The following is a 15,000-nucleotide window of genomic DNA, read 5'->3' as shown; positions in this document are numbered from 1 at the left end:
GAGCGACGGTGGCATAAAAGCAGCGAAAAAAATGCTTTCTCTGCCTCCCATTGATTTTAATGGGAGGTCAGAGACGGAAATGCGGGAAGAAAGAGCATGTTGCTGCTTTTTCCCACGAGCGTTATTTTCCACTTGCAGGAAAAACACTCCTCCAATTGAAATCAATGGGAGGCGATCTTGGCCGTTTTTTGGTGCGGTTTCCGTGTCAAAAACAGCGCCAAAAACTCTGTGTGAACTGGGCCTTATGGTTTTGCTCAGCTATCTGCTTAAGAAATAAATTACTAATCTAGAGTATGGAAATATAACCATGTTTTTTTTTGTTTTTTTTCAGACTTCTTTGACAGCAAAACAGCTGTCGTTTCCCATTCTGGGTCTATTTTGAAGGCAGACATACAAGAAAAACCTGTTGAAAGGTAAATTTTGTCTGTCGGACAATATTATTATATAATAAATATATAAATGACCTGAGATGATGCAAGAGCATATAACAATTGTAAAAGGCAAAACATGTTAAAGCATTTATTGAGTAAATAATGAAAACTTCTCCAAACTACGATGTCCATATCTAGTCGTTGAAGAGCAGGTAGTGTGTGCGCCAATCATGATCCCTCATGGCGCTGCCTACATAATTACATAAGCATGTTTCGAAAAGTGAGTTGCATGGAGGATTGTTGGGCCAAAGACCAGTAAGGGGTTGTCTGAGATAAGAAAAAAGGGTCTGCTGTTTTCTCCTTTCTACTTTTTCTTCTATAACCGCTCAACCATGTTCTTTGTGTCAATGACTTATGTCTGTTATCCTTGTGGGTCCACCTTCTTCTAGCTGCACCCATTCTATAGCGCTTAGCCAGGGACCATTAAACTTGCTGCCAACGTTGACCACTTTAACCGTGTCTTTAAAACGAATTTCTTCATGAAGGCTTATGTTATATAATTGTACCACAGCACAATTTATTTACATTTTTTTATCCTTATTCCATTATTCAAGAAATATTAATACCTCCAGTAACACAAAGACCACCTTAAAAGGCAGAGTGAGAACTGTATTGGTACATGCTGTTTTGTCGTAGTCATGCTGTGAATGGGGTAGCGTTTTGTGTTTGGTTGTTTTTTAAGAATCCGAGGTAGCGCTCCGAGAAACGCCACTCTGGAAAAACTCACACAGTTCTTGTGAATTTTTTTCCTGTTTTAAAATAAATTATAAAAAGACTGACATCACTACAAATAGGGCATGCTGAATTTTAAAACATGCCCTATTCCAGTCCTAAGAAATTGATGACCTATGCTCCGTTTAGGCCATCAATTCTTGATCAGTGGGGGTTTGACTCCCGGGGCTCACGCTGGTCAGCTGTTTGGAAGGGGCCACACTGCTCATGCGGGCGCTGCTTCCCCTTCATTTCCAGCTGCTCGTACTGTGAGTCGCCAACACACTTGTAGTGGCGATTCACAGTACTACAGCCTTCTCCCATTCAAGTGTGTCTGCAATTCATAGTACGAGCAGGTAAGGAATGAAGGGGAAACAGCGCTTATATGAGTGCAGCTAATTGGCGGGGGGTACACTTAGGGTAGCTTCTACGGATAGGACCTGACTACAGAGGAGACTGCTTGTAGTCACTATGCACTAGTTAACCACAGGATATTGGTCACCAGTAGTAAATGCACCCAGAAGTATAGCTATTGTCCCTCATTTTGTGTAAAGGTGAACTTGTGCTTTAACCCTTTAGTGACCAGCCTATTTTGGGCCTTAATAACAAAGAAATTTTTTTCAGGTTTTTGATCGTTGCATTTCAAAAGTCATAGCTTTTTTTATTTTACCATAGACAGCCGTGTGAGAATTAGTTTTTTTGCAGGACAAGTTGTATATTTTAATGGCACCATTTTAGGATACATATAATTAATTAAATTAATTTATTAACTTTTTTTGGGGGTAACGAAAAAAAACCTGAAATTTCACCATACTTTTTTGCGTGTGGTATTCGATCATTTGATTGCTTTTCTAATACATTCTGTACTGCAGTGTATTATGCTGTCAGTTTGAGGCCCCTGGCTGCCATAAAAACCACCATCACACCGCGATTGCGTTGTGGGTGCGCCCAAGGAGTGGGAGGGGGAGCCCTGACCCTCTAAAATCAAAAATTTTAGATGCCACGGTCGCTTTAGCCCGCAGCTTCTAAGGTCTTAAACAGGCGGGTTTGAAGAAATCTTTGATGCCGCCCATTAGAGCAGGAGCCTGGCTGTCATTAGACATGCCAACACCTGAGCCAGGCTTGTGCCACACCGCCGTGATGTGGTCTGATCGGCCTGGAACGTAGGTTGTTTTTTTTAGCTCAACTGATAAAATCAATCAGGTCACAGTTGCAGATTACAAGATTGCAGGGGGAGATTTAGTAAGACCGTTGTTTCATAAGCCAGTTTTAAAAAACAATTAGTTGGCGTAAGATGTGAAATACTTAAAAAATGGCCGTTTGCCATCCACCCCCCCCCCCCCTCCCCATCGGACAAATAACAATTCTACTCGCCTCAGCCACCTCTTCCCCTTTGGGTCCCCTAAGGCTAAGCAGCGTCAAGGTCTCCTATGCAACGTCACATACCATATCCTGACGCTGCCTGTCAGTACCTTGTATGTGCCGCGGAGTGGGGAGAAGCAGTAAGGTGAGGGAATGGGGGGGGGGCACGGCCCATCACAGGCCTATGCCTTGCTATGCCTCACAGAATGAAATCTACGGCTACTAGGAGCTGGCGTAGATTTCTGCTATAATTTACGCCAGGTATATGTTTTAAATGATAAATCTAAAGGTTGATAAATTCCCCCAATTTCCTTTGGTTTGCAGCTGTAGCTCCATCATTAAAATCTATCAGTTGTGCTACGAAGGTTTCCGTGTAGCCCAGGCCTTCTGTTTCATTATGTGGGATTCCGCGTTGGCATCACTACTGCTGATCAAACATGCCACAGGACCAATCATCATGCATTGAAGCGCATCACTTTTACTAGCTGCTCTGAAATGCAAATAGACACAACATGCAGTCCTTTCTAAGTAGCAATCCAACAAATAGCAAGATTTAGAATGTGCTGGTTCTTTTGTGCGTACATTGTGGCTACTTTTTTTATTTTTTCTAATTCTAACAATCTGGTATTAACAGGACCTTTTGATAAATAATTTTCTGATATAACTGTCTTAGTAAATACTTGCAATTCCCATGAAATAATAATGCTGGAGCGCCTTTTCTTGCAACTCTGCCTTGTTGCGTTCCTCTGTTATTCCTCCTGGAAATGAATGGAAAATGTAACAACTGAGCGTTTAGGGGCACGCCTCATTGACCAATAGAATAGTAAATACCGGTTGGAATGTCACACGGCAGAGTTCTAAGAAAAGATGCTCCAGCTTTTGTTATTTCATTGGAAATACAAGTTTTTAATTAAAACACTCCTTTCAGGGGAGCTTCCAGGTCCTCTTTAATTTTAGTCTCAGGAGCCTCCTAATTCACTCTGTGCAGTCTTCAGCAGCTTTGTATACAGATTATCTTGTAGTTCTGTTTGAGGGATGAATAATGAACTACTATGACTTTGCGGAAAAAAATATTGGGATTAGGCAGCAATACCAGTCACAGCCCATGGACAAGAGGGGTGCTGTTTTTTGGGGGGAAAAAATAGCAGAGGCTTTTTTCTATTCCTGTGCAACTCCTTTTAAAGTATAACTAAATACAGCCATATCCGGGTTGACGGAAGAGAAGGAAAACTTTTATTTTTGATCTGATTATTTTTGCGCTGGGGTGCAGGACCTTTTTTAAATGACAGAACTAGAAGTATGTTTTATAAAGGTTGTAACGAGGCTGTGTTTTTTCAACATCTGGATCAATATGCGTTTTCCGCTATTTTCTTAAAATAGAAAGACTGATGGTGTTTGGCTTCCAGTCTTCAGCTAACTCTTCTGACTTTGCCAAGCAGGAAAGAGAATACAGCAGAAGCCTTACCCGAGGGATTCTTCGATGACCCAGAAGTTGATGCAAAGGCAAGTGTTCATTCTGCGTCCTCTCCGGTTCCAACATGGGATCATTAACCCATTAAGAACAAAAAGGGTTCATTTCAATTTAATCTTTAGCGTCTCCCCTGGCAGCATTCTTCACATACACAGCATATGGAGTCTGTCACGAGCCATATCTTTCCTGATGGAGGAGGCTCTAGTAGTGGGCACTGTAAGCCTGCCATGTGTTATGCGGGGCACTGAAATGTGCTGCTATAAAGCTGAAATGATTTCTCTTATAGGACAGTGTATTACTTGAGGTCCAATGAGAATTATAAAGTAAATAATAAAGTGCATTGACTTTGATCCAGAGATGGCTGTTCCATAATACAAGACGTCTCTGGCTATAGTACCCATAACATTTTCTTATTGATACAGACCGAGAAGAACTTCATGTGTCATTCTGTGCCATGCTATAAAAGGGGATCGGGCAACAAAAAAGTAAATGTTAGTACAGATACAATATAACATGGTGAGATGTTGAACCTCTTCTAAAAGAGGGGTTATCTGTGCTGCACATTTCACCAACTAAAAAATATTCTAATCTGATTTTCAAGCCCTTAGTCACTCTCTGTGACGGATTATGTTTTTTTTTTATCAATCTATAGGTGAGGAAAGTTGACGCGCCTAAAGATCACTTGGATAAGGAGTGGGAAGAGTTTCAGAAGGAAATGCGCCAAGTCAATAATGTAAGTATTATTTATCCACTTATTCTCCCTCTCTTTTGTTTTTCCTTCTCTCCTTTATTATTCACCTATTTTCTCTTACACGGTCGGTTGAGTTTGTGGCATGTTCATAATTCGCATGCAATTTCAAGTCCTGGAATAAAGTTATTCTAGCATTTAATGTTTATCTTATTACCCTGCACACACAGGCTCTAGAGGCTAAACTCCCTTAAAGTGTACCTAACTTTTCTTATTTTTAACATGCCCTATAACTTGCATGCGTTACAAATTAAAGGATTTGTATTTCTAAGCTGAAGCCATTTATTTATTTTTCATTGCTGGGGCTGGTTTGGATTTGACTCTATTGTTTCATCAGTTAGCATTGTGTAGTAAAGACTTTAGATTGCTATATACTTGTATACAAATGTAATATATTCGCACGACAGTGAAATATTTTTTTATAAACTGTCAGTTTTTCATCGGTGTGTCTCTAAAATTTCATCCATTTCCAGGCCGTCTCGCCATTTTTAACGCCCGCTTGTCATCCATTTGCCATTCGTTTTTCACAGCCGTTAAAAAAAACAATGGATGACTTTCATTTGTCAGGGTTTAATTTGTTTCAACTGCCTGAAAACACCACAGTGCCCATGTAGATAGTGCCACAGTTTCCCTGTAGATAATGCCACAGTGCCCACTGTAGATAGTGCTACAGTTCCAACTGTAGACAGTGCCCACATATAAAGTGCCATAGTGCGCATGTATGGTAGTGCCACACACAGTGGCCATGTAGATAGCACCCCAGTGTCCCCTGTAGATAGTACCCACATAGTACCACAGTGCCCATGTAGATAGTGCCGCAGTGCACATGTAGATTGCACCACACACCACCCTCCCCTATTGGGGATGCCACTCCTGGAAGAGTCGCTGTCCATATATAGACAGTGACGTCAGGGGCTCCTCTAGGAGTGGAATCCCCGGCCAGAGAATTGCAAATTCTTTGGCCAGGTATCCGGCCATCTCAAAGCCCCTAACGTCACTGTCAATGTATGGACGGTGACGGCAGGGGCTCCTCCAGGAGCGGATTCCGGCATCTCAAAGCCCCTAATGTCATGGTCCATATTTGGACAGTGACGTCAGGGGCACCCTCTAGGAGCTGAGTCCCTGGCCAGAATCCCCAGCTTCACATTACAAAGCCCCTAAAGTCACTGTCCATATATAGACTGTGACGTCAAGGGCTTTCACAAAACAGGAGTCCCCGGCTAGAGCACTTGCGATGCTCTAGCTGGGGACTCCATAGTTGAAAGCCCCTGACATCACTGTCCAAATATGGATAGTGACGTCAGGGGCCTGCCCAGGCTCAGCGCTAAAAGTAGCGCTGTGCCCAGGTAGTATCCTTGTGAGGGCCAGGATCAGTTTTTAACGGCTGCCACAAGGATGGCTTTCTGAAAGACGGTCATTAAAAAGTGATCCATTGTCTTTTATGGCGGCAGTGAAAACAGTAGAAAATAGAACATGTTCAATTTTATGACAGACCGTATTCACGGACCATTAAAAAAACGGCCGTGTGAATACAGCCATACAAATCCATTGTTCTGAAAATGGCCGCGTGACAGACATTTTTAACTGTCGTTTGAATATAGCCTTACTGGTCAAAAACGCACTTTAAATACTATTTACACCTTCGCAACCACATTCTGTTATTGTCCCAATGCATCTAAAATAAAACAACTTTGCAATAGGTCTTAGGTTTGTAGTCTAATCCTGCAATCATATTGCTTTTTATCTCTCACCTATTTCTTGCTAACATACCAAATGTATAGTAGGGGACAGGTGAAAAGCATCATGACTGCAGGATTGAGACTACACAGGTTCTGTTTGTTGTCTGTTACTTTGGAGACACAAGTGTCTGCATAGAAACTGTAGAAACAAAACAATATGACATTTTGGACATTGGATTGTTGCAGTACATAGCTTTAGTGTTTGTAGACATAATGTAATGGGGCTGTAACATAATACTAGCTTTATGCAGTAAGAGAACCAATAAACCTTATGCTTTCTAATATATACTGTCAATATCATGCTGCCATTAGAGGCTAAGCCACAATTTCAGGGACCAGAGCTTAACCCCTTCCCGCCGGATCACGTATATATACGTCATTAAAATCGGTGGCTTACCGCCTTTTCACGTAAATATACGTCATGGAGATGAAGCTGGCTCAGGAGCTGAGCCAGCGACATCACCACCGGGTGACAGCTGTATGTTACAGCTGGCACCCTGAGGTATCGGCCAGGACCGGAGCTAGCCTCCGATCCGACCGATTAACCCCTCACATGCTGCGTTCAATAGAGATCGCAGCATGTGAGGAGTTTATAGCCACCGGCACCCCAGCAACGTGATCACTGGGTTGCCGGTGGCTGCAAAGGCGATCGGAGGGCTAATGCTTACCTCCCGATCAGCCTGTAACGGAATCCTCCTATGCCCCGTCGTCGGCGGGGCCCAGGAGGCTTCCGGTAACATCGGCAAGATGGCGCCGGCTCAGCTTCCGGCTCAGAAGCTGAGCCGGCGTCATCAGCAGTGGGTGTCCGCTGTATGTTACAGCGGACACCCCGATCTATCGCCAGGAACCGGAGCTAGCTCCGATTCCTGGCATTAACCCCTTCGATGCAGCGATCCATTGTGATCGCTGCATCCTAGAGGTTTGTAGAAAATCGGCAGCCTTGCCATGCGATGGCAAGGCTGGCGACTGCTACCATGGCAACAGGAGCCCTAACAATGGACTCCTGTCTGCCATTACGTAAGCTGATTAGGCCCCGCCCAGAGGCGGAGCCTAATCGGCTTGCTGTCAGTGAACAACTGACAGTTCCAATACATTGCACTACATAGGTAGTGCAATGTATTAGAACATCAAACAAATAGTTGGACATTCAAGTCCCCTAGTGGGACTAAAGAAAAGTGTAAAAAAAAGTGTAAAAAAAGTAAAAATAAAAGTTGGAAAACATACAATAAAAGTTTCAAATAATAACACAAAACACAATCGCCCTTTTTCCCTTATAAGTCATTTATTATTGAAAAAAATAATAAAGCCATACATATTTGGTATCGCAGCGATCGTAACGACCTGAACTATAAAAATATTATGTTATTTATTCCGCACAGTGAACGCCGTAAAAAAAAACCTCAAAAACACTGCCATAATTACTGTTTTTTTGGTCACTGTCTTCCAAAAATTGAAATAAAAAGTGATCAAAAAGTCGCATGTATCCAAAAATGGTACCGATAAAATCTATACCTCGTCTCGCAAAAAAAACAAGCCCTCACACAGCTCCATCGACGAAAAAATGTAAAAGTTATGGCTCTCACAACTTGGCGACAGAAAAAATACATTCTCTTTCCAAAAGTAATTTTATTGTGCAAAAAGTTATAAAAAAGTTCTATAAATTTGGTATCGCCGGAATCGTACTGACCCGCAGAATAAAGGTAACATGTAGTTTATAACGTACGGTGAACGGTGTATATAAAAAAAAAAGTGGCACAAGCTGGGCATGACATTTGACACTGAATTGGCATATCTAGGGAAACATTTTAATTTGTACCTTTCCGCAGCGCAATCATTTATGGAAAAGACACGTGGGGTGAAAATGCTCACTACACCTCTTAATAAATGCCTTGAGGGGTGCAGTTTCCAAAATGGGGTCACTTCTCAGGGGTTTCTTTTATTATTTCACATCAAAGCCTCTGCAATTGTGAACCAATACTTTATAAGTCGCCAAATTAGGCCTCAATTTTACATGGTACTCTTTCACTCCTGAGCCCTGTCGAATGTCCAGGCAAAAGATTAGGGCCACATGTAGGGTGATTCTAAAACAGGGAAACACCGCATAATAATTGAGAGCTGTCTTGTTATGGTGGCACAAGCCGGGCACCACATATTGGCATATCTAAGGAAAAATTCCCATTTTCATTCTCCCACATCGTGTGCACACGAATTTCTGCAAAACACCTGTGGGGTTAACATGCTCACTACACCCCTAGGTGAATACCTTGAGGGTGTTGTTTCCAAAATGGCGTCACTTCTGGGGGGGATCCACTGTTTTGGTCCCACATGGACTTTGCAAATGCAACATAGCGACCAGAAACCAAATGCAGCAAAATCTGTACACCAAAAGCAAATGGCGCTCCTTCCCTTCTGAGCCCTGCCGTGTGCCCAAACAGCATTTTACAACCACGTGTGGGGTATTGCCGTACTCCAGAGAAGTTGCTTTACAAGCGTTGGGGTTCTTTTTTTCCTTTATTTGTTGAGAAAATTAAAAATTTGGAGCTAAAGCTACGTCTTATTGAAGAAAAAGGATTTTTTTTATTTTCACTGCCCAATTCTAATAAAATCTATGAAACACCTGTGGGGGCAAAATGCTCACTACACCCCTAGATGGATTCCTCAAGGGGTGTAGTTTTCTCAATGGAGTCACTTTTTTGGCGGTTTCACTGTTTTGGTACCTCAGGGGCTTTGCAAATGCGACATGGCCTCCACAAACCATTCCTGCTAAATTTGAGCTCCAAAAGCCAAATGGCGCTCTTTCCCTTCTAAGCTCCGCCGTGTGTCCAAACATCCGTTTATAACCACATGTGGGGTATTGTTTTACTCGGGAGAAATTGCTTTACAAATGTTGTGGTGCTTTTTCTCCTTTAGTCCTCGTGGAAATTAGAAAAAATTAGCTAAACCTACATAATCTTTGAAAGAATGACGATTTTTATTTTCACGGCCTACTTCCAATAATTTCTGCAAAAAACCTGCGGGGTCAAAATGCTCACTATACCCCTAGATAATTTCCTCAAGGGGTGTAGTTTCCAAAATGGGGTCACTTTTGGTGGATTTCCACTGTTTTGGCACCGAAAGAGCCCTTGAAACCTGACATGGAGCCTAAAATATTTTCTAATAAAAAGGAGGCCCAAAATCCACTGGGTGCTCCTTTGCTTCTGAGGCCGGTGCTTCAGTCCATTACCACACTAGGGCCACATGTGGGATATTTCTAAAAACTGCAGAATCTGGGCAATAAATATTGAGTTGCATTTCTCTGGTAAAAACTTCTGTGTTACAAAAAAAATAGAATAAAAATGAATTTCTGCAAAAAAAAAATGAAATTTGAAAATTTCACCTCTACGTTGCTTTAATTCCTGTGAAACGTTTAAAGGGTTAAGAAACTTTCTAAATGCTGTTTTGAATACTTTGAGGGGTGAAGATTTTAAAATGGGGTGACTTTTTGGCGGTTTCTAATATATAAGGCCCTAAAAGCCGCTTCACAACTGAACTGGCCCCTGTAAAAATAGCCTTTTGAAATTTTCTTGAAAATGTGAGAAATTGCTGCTAAAGTTCTAAGCCTTGTAACGTCCTAGAAAAATAAAAGGATGTTCAAAAAACGATGCCAATCTAAAGTAGACATATGGGGGATGTTAATTAGCAACAATTTTGTGCGGTATAACTGCCTGTCTTACAAGCAGATACATTTACATTTAGAAAAATGCAAATTTTTGCAATTTTTCACCAAATTTTGGTGTTTTTCACTGGTAAATATTGAATTTATCGACCACATTTTTCCACTATCATGAAGTCCAATGTGTCACGAGAAAACAATCTCAGAATCACTTTGATAGGTAAAAGCGTTCCGGAGTTATTACCACATAAAGTGAAATATGTCAGATTTGAAAAAATGGGTCTGGTCCTGAAGGCCAAAATGAGCTTGGTCCTGAAGGGGTTAAAGACGCTCTGTCACCACATTATAAGTGCCCTATCTCCTACATAAGGAGATCGGCGCTGTAATGTAGGTGACAGTAATGCTTTTTATTTAAATAAACTATCTATTTTCTCCACTTTATTAGCGATTTTAGATTTCTGCTAATGAGTTGCTTAATGCCCAAGTGGGCGTGTTTTTACTTTAGACCAAGTGGGCGTTGTACAGAGGAGTGTATAACGCTTACCAATCCTTGACCAATCAGCATCATGCACTCCTCTCCATTCATTTAGTCAGCACAGATCCTTTTAGATCACTATGTGCTGTCTTAGGCCCCATGCACACGAACGTAAAAACGGCCGTAATTACGGGCACATAGACTTCTATTGGCCACGGTTACCTCCCCGTATGCTTACGAGAAGGTGCCCGGGCCGTTGAAAAATATAGAACATGTCCTATTTTAGGCCGTAATTATGGTAAGGGCAGACCCATAGAAGTCTATGGGGCTCCCGTAATTACGGGTGACTACGTGTGTTCACCCGTAATTACGGGAGCGTTGCTAGGCGACGTCAGTGGATAGTCACTGTCCAGGGTGCTGAAAGGGTTAACTGATCGGCAGTAACTCTTTCAGCACCAGGGACAGTGACTACCAATCACAATATAAATCAACGTGTAAAAAAATTGAAGTTGATACTTACCCAGATCTCCCTACTTCTTCCTCCAGTCCGGCCTCCCAGGGTGACGTTTCAGCCCATGTGACCGCTGCAGCCAATCACAGGCTGCAGCGGTCATATGGACTGCCGCGTCATCCAGGAAGGTCGGGCTGGATGTTGAAAGAGGGACGCGTCACCAAGACAACGGCCGGGTAAGTATGAATTTCTTTTACTTTTACCTCGGAAAAGGCTGCCCCTTCTCTTTATCCTGCACTGATAGAGAGAAGGGGCTGTCTATTAGTGCAGTGCAATTTTGCAGCGAAAACGTGCCCGTAAATACGGGTCGAATACGTGTGACCAAGGACCCGTATTTACGGGAGGGAAAAAATAAGTTCATGTGCATGAGGCCTTATATTAACACATTAACAATACTGAAGTGTTTAGACCGTGAATAGACATTCCACGGGATGTCTATTTACAATCCCTGCACTTCGTTACTCTGTCTGTGGTAGTTACAGCAGAGGAAGCGTGATCTCGCGAGATCTCGCTGTAAATGACAGGTTACAACAAGATCACACTTCCTCTGCTGTAACTACCATAGAAACAGTAACGAAGTGCAGGGATTGTGAATAGACATCCCGTGGAATGTCTATTCACTGTCTAAACACTTCAGTATTGTTAATGTGTTAGTATAAGACAGCACATAAGGATCTAGCAGGATCCCTATGCGCTGTCTAAATGAATATAGAGGAGTGCATGATGCTGATTGGTCAGCGTCATACACTCCTCTGTACAACGCCCACTTGGTCTAAAGTAAAAACACGCCCACTTGGGCATTAAGCAACTCATTAGCATAAATCTAAAATCGCTCATAAAGTGGTAAAAATAGATTGTTTTTTTAAATAAAAAGCATTACTGTCACCTACATTACAGCGCCCATCTCCTTATGTAGGAAATAGGGCACTTATAATGTGGTGACAGAGTCTCTTTAAGAGGGATGTAGAAAGGGTGTTCAGCCTAATCCTAACGGTGAGGACGGAAGAGATGTTAGAAATCAAGGAAAGCATCTTTGATGCTGCTGCCACAAGGAGGGACCCAACCATAGGATCTCTCTGATGCTGGTCTTCAAGAGCTATTATCACTGAGTAAAATAAAGCAAAGGTAAAAGGCAACCTGCGTAAACACACTTGCATACGTTTGTATATATTTTACTCTGACGTAGATACATAAGAGATTTTGGAGGGTGCAATATGGCTATGTTCACACAGTTTTTTGACGCGGAAACCGCGTCACAAAACTCGTCAAAAACGGCCTGAAAATGCCTCCCATTGATTTCAATGGGAGGCGTCGGCGTCTTTTTCCCGTGATCAGTAAAACTGCCTCGCGGGAAAAAGAAGCGACATGCCCTATCTTCGGGCGTTTCCCCCTCTGACCTCCCATTGACTTCAATGGGAGGCAGAGAAAGCGTATTTCACGGTTTTTTATGCCCGCGGCGCACAATGGCCGCGGGCGAAAAACGCCGCGAAAATCGGCGTGCAGGGAGAGGAAAATCTGCCTCAAACTTCCAAACGGAATTTTGAGGCAGATATTCCTCCTGCAAAATACTCTGTGTGAACATAGCCATAGAGAAATTTGTGTCGCCCTTTTTTGGGGCGGTTGCTCTGTATATTACGATAGGATTTGCAGGGCCAGAGTAAGGGTCAGGTCCCTGCCATCTTTATTTCGTGTCTTAGTTTGGTGTTCCTCCCTATTGCACCACTCGATCATAACTCACGTTATTGGTGACCCGCCTCAGCTTGGTTGTACTTTCTACCTGATTTGTTTCTATGTGTAGAATTCTAGTTTGGTCTCTGGTCAGGGAAAAATCTAAAACCCATACAGTATGTATTACAAAATAAGAGCTCCACGTACTTTGTATAACGCAAGTAAGGATTGTGTTACAACCACGTTGTTACGTGAGAAGCGTGTTTGTGTCATTGGAGAGGTTTATGTGAAATTATTTTTCAAAATTTTTATTACAGGTTTCTGAAGCAATTGTGGCTGAAGAGGATGAGGAAGGTCGATTGGATCGTCAAATTGATGAAATTGATGAACAAATGTGAGTAAACTGACCATACTTCTTTACATAGTTTATATAGTTCTTTACAGTGTGTTTACATCAAAGCTTACATGAAGTTTACTAGCTGGCAGCCATGCCTGTTACAAGGCAAACATTTCAACGTAATCAAGACCTTGCCTTATTGCGATTGCTTAAATGACTCCACAGAGAGTCTGAAGATATCCCTAATGAATCTTTACAATGGGACTTACCTACCATAACCCTCAGGCTATGTTCACATACTTAACAAAAAATGGCTGTAAAATACAGAGCTGTTTTCAAGGGAAAACAGCCTCTGATTTTCAGCCATTTTTTTTAAGCATCAAGCGTTTTTTACGGCCGTTTTTGGAGCTGTTTTTCTATTGACCTAATGAAAAACTGATCCAAAAATGTCTCAAGAAGTGGTAAGCACGTCTTTTTTACGGGGCATGTTTTACGCGCCGTTTTCACAAAATGTTGCGTCAAAAAACGCCCCGTGGGAACAAAACACTGTTTTTCCCATTGAAGTCAATGGGCAGATTTTGGGGGCGTTCAGCCTCCGTATATTTAGCCTTTTTTTGGGGCGTTTACGGACAGAAAAACGGCTGAAAATAAGCCGTGTGAACATACCCCAAGGTTGGAATCACACATGCCGTTTTTGTGGCAATTTTGCGATCCAAACACAGGAGTGGATACAAAAGTGAGAAGTATCAGTCTTTCCTTTATACTTTTCCTTCTTTTTGTATCCACCACTGGCTTTGAGTCAAGAAACTGCCACAATAACTTCATGTGTGATTCCAGCCCTATTTTTTATTTTTTTTAAATCTTAGCAAGTCCTTCCTGAATATTTTAGACTACTTTGATCTTATACTGTGAGAAATATGGCATTTTTGGGGGTTTGCCAAAAATAAAATAAATAATCCAGCAACCAGCCAGTAGGAGCCTCCCCCACTGCTCTGTCTGAAATACGAGACCAGGAACACTAAATCCCATCTCCTTTACGGCTGTGTAAACCTTTTGAAATCGTTTTCCGAATCGAGCTGCTATCGATCACATCTAAGGCCTCATGTGCACGCCGTGATTTTCCGGTCACCCGCGAGCCGCCCGCAAATCGCGGGCCATGCACATGGCGACGTCCATTATTTCCTATGAGCCTGGACCGCAGAACACGGCCGTATTAAGGCATGTTCGTTCTTTCTGCGGTCCGGGCTCCTGGGCCAGGCATGGACCGTGGAAACCACGATCGTGTGCATGGGCCCATAGAAATGAATGGGGCCGCAATTCTCCCGTTGATTTTCGGGGGAATTGCGGCCACAAAAGCACGTTCGTGTGCATGGGGTCTTAGTTCATAACTTAGAAGTGATCGATTACAGTTGGATCCTTCATGTTTGAGACAAGGACCCACTTTCACTGAACCAGTCAGTCCCGCGGACCTGACGGATTCAGGTTTTAGCGATCGATACAGCTATTCTGTATGCAGATCACAAAGCAGCTGTATCTCAAAAAGTAAAGATAATTTTTAATAAAAAATATTTTGAAATTTGCACCAATCACACAAATAGGTGTAATTGGTGCCTTTAATTAGCCCTGCCCCCGCAGTCCTCTTCCAACCAAAAATTATTTCTTTTTAAGACGTCATTAACTTCCTTGACGCGGTACGTATGAAACACGGAGGGGTTACCTAGTTGAAGGCGCAGGTCGAGAATTCTCCCTGCCCGGCGATCACTGTGATTGAGCAGTCACTCCAGACTGACCAATCACCGTAGAAAACTGAAAGTGCCGCCTTCCTCAGTGACAATCACCTAATTTATGTCACAATTGTGACAAAATCTGAGATTGAACCTGTGGCAATTGTATCT

At 42.4% G+C, this 15,000-nt stretch overlaps 1 protein-coding gene across 1 annotated transcript in view; it reads left to right on the top strand.

The window, feature by feature from the left end:
- The window catches only part of ZNF830 (zinc finger protein 830), a 44,091-nt gene that overhangs the window by 13,544 nt on the left and 15,547 nt on the right, over positions 1 to 15,000 (top strand). The window contains exons 6-9 of the mRNA XM_075826861.1: positions 332 to 413; positions 3,944 to 4,007; positions 4,628 to 4,708; positions 13,086 to 13,162. Coding sequence (XP_075682976.1) covers positions 332 to 413; positions 3,944 to 4,007; positions 4,628 to 4,708; positions 13,086 to 13,162 — 304 coding nt within the window. The remainder of the gene's footprint in view (positions 1 to 331; positions 414 to 3,943; positions 4,008 to 4,627; positions 4,709 to 13,085; positions 13,163 to 15,000) is intronic.

This window comes from Rhinoderma darwinii, chromosome 5 (assembly GCF_050947455.1).
Source record: "Rhinoderma darwinii isolate aRhiDar2 chromosome 5, aRhiDar2.hap1, whole genome shotgun sequence".
Classification (NCBI taxonomy): Eukaryota; Metazoa; Chordata; class Amphibia; order Anura; family Rhinodermatidae; genus Rhinoderma; species Rhinoderma darwinii.
The sequence above is the reverse complement of the archived record's forward strand: the minus strand, read 5'-3'. Positions and strand labels throughout refer to the sequence as shown.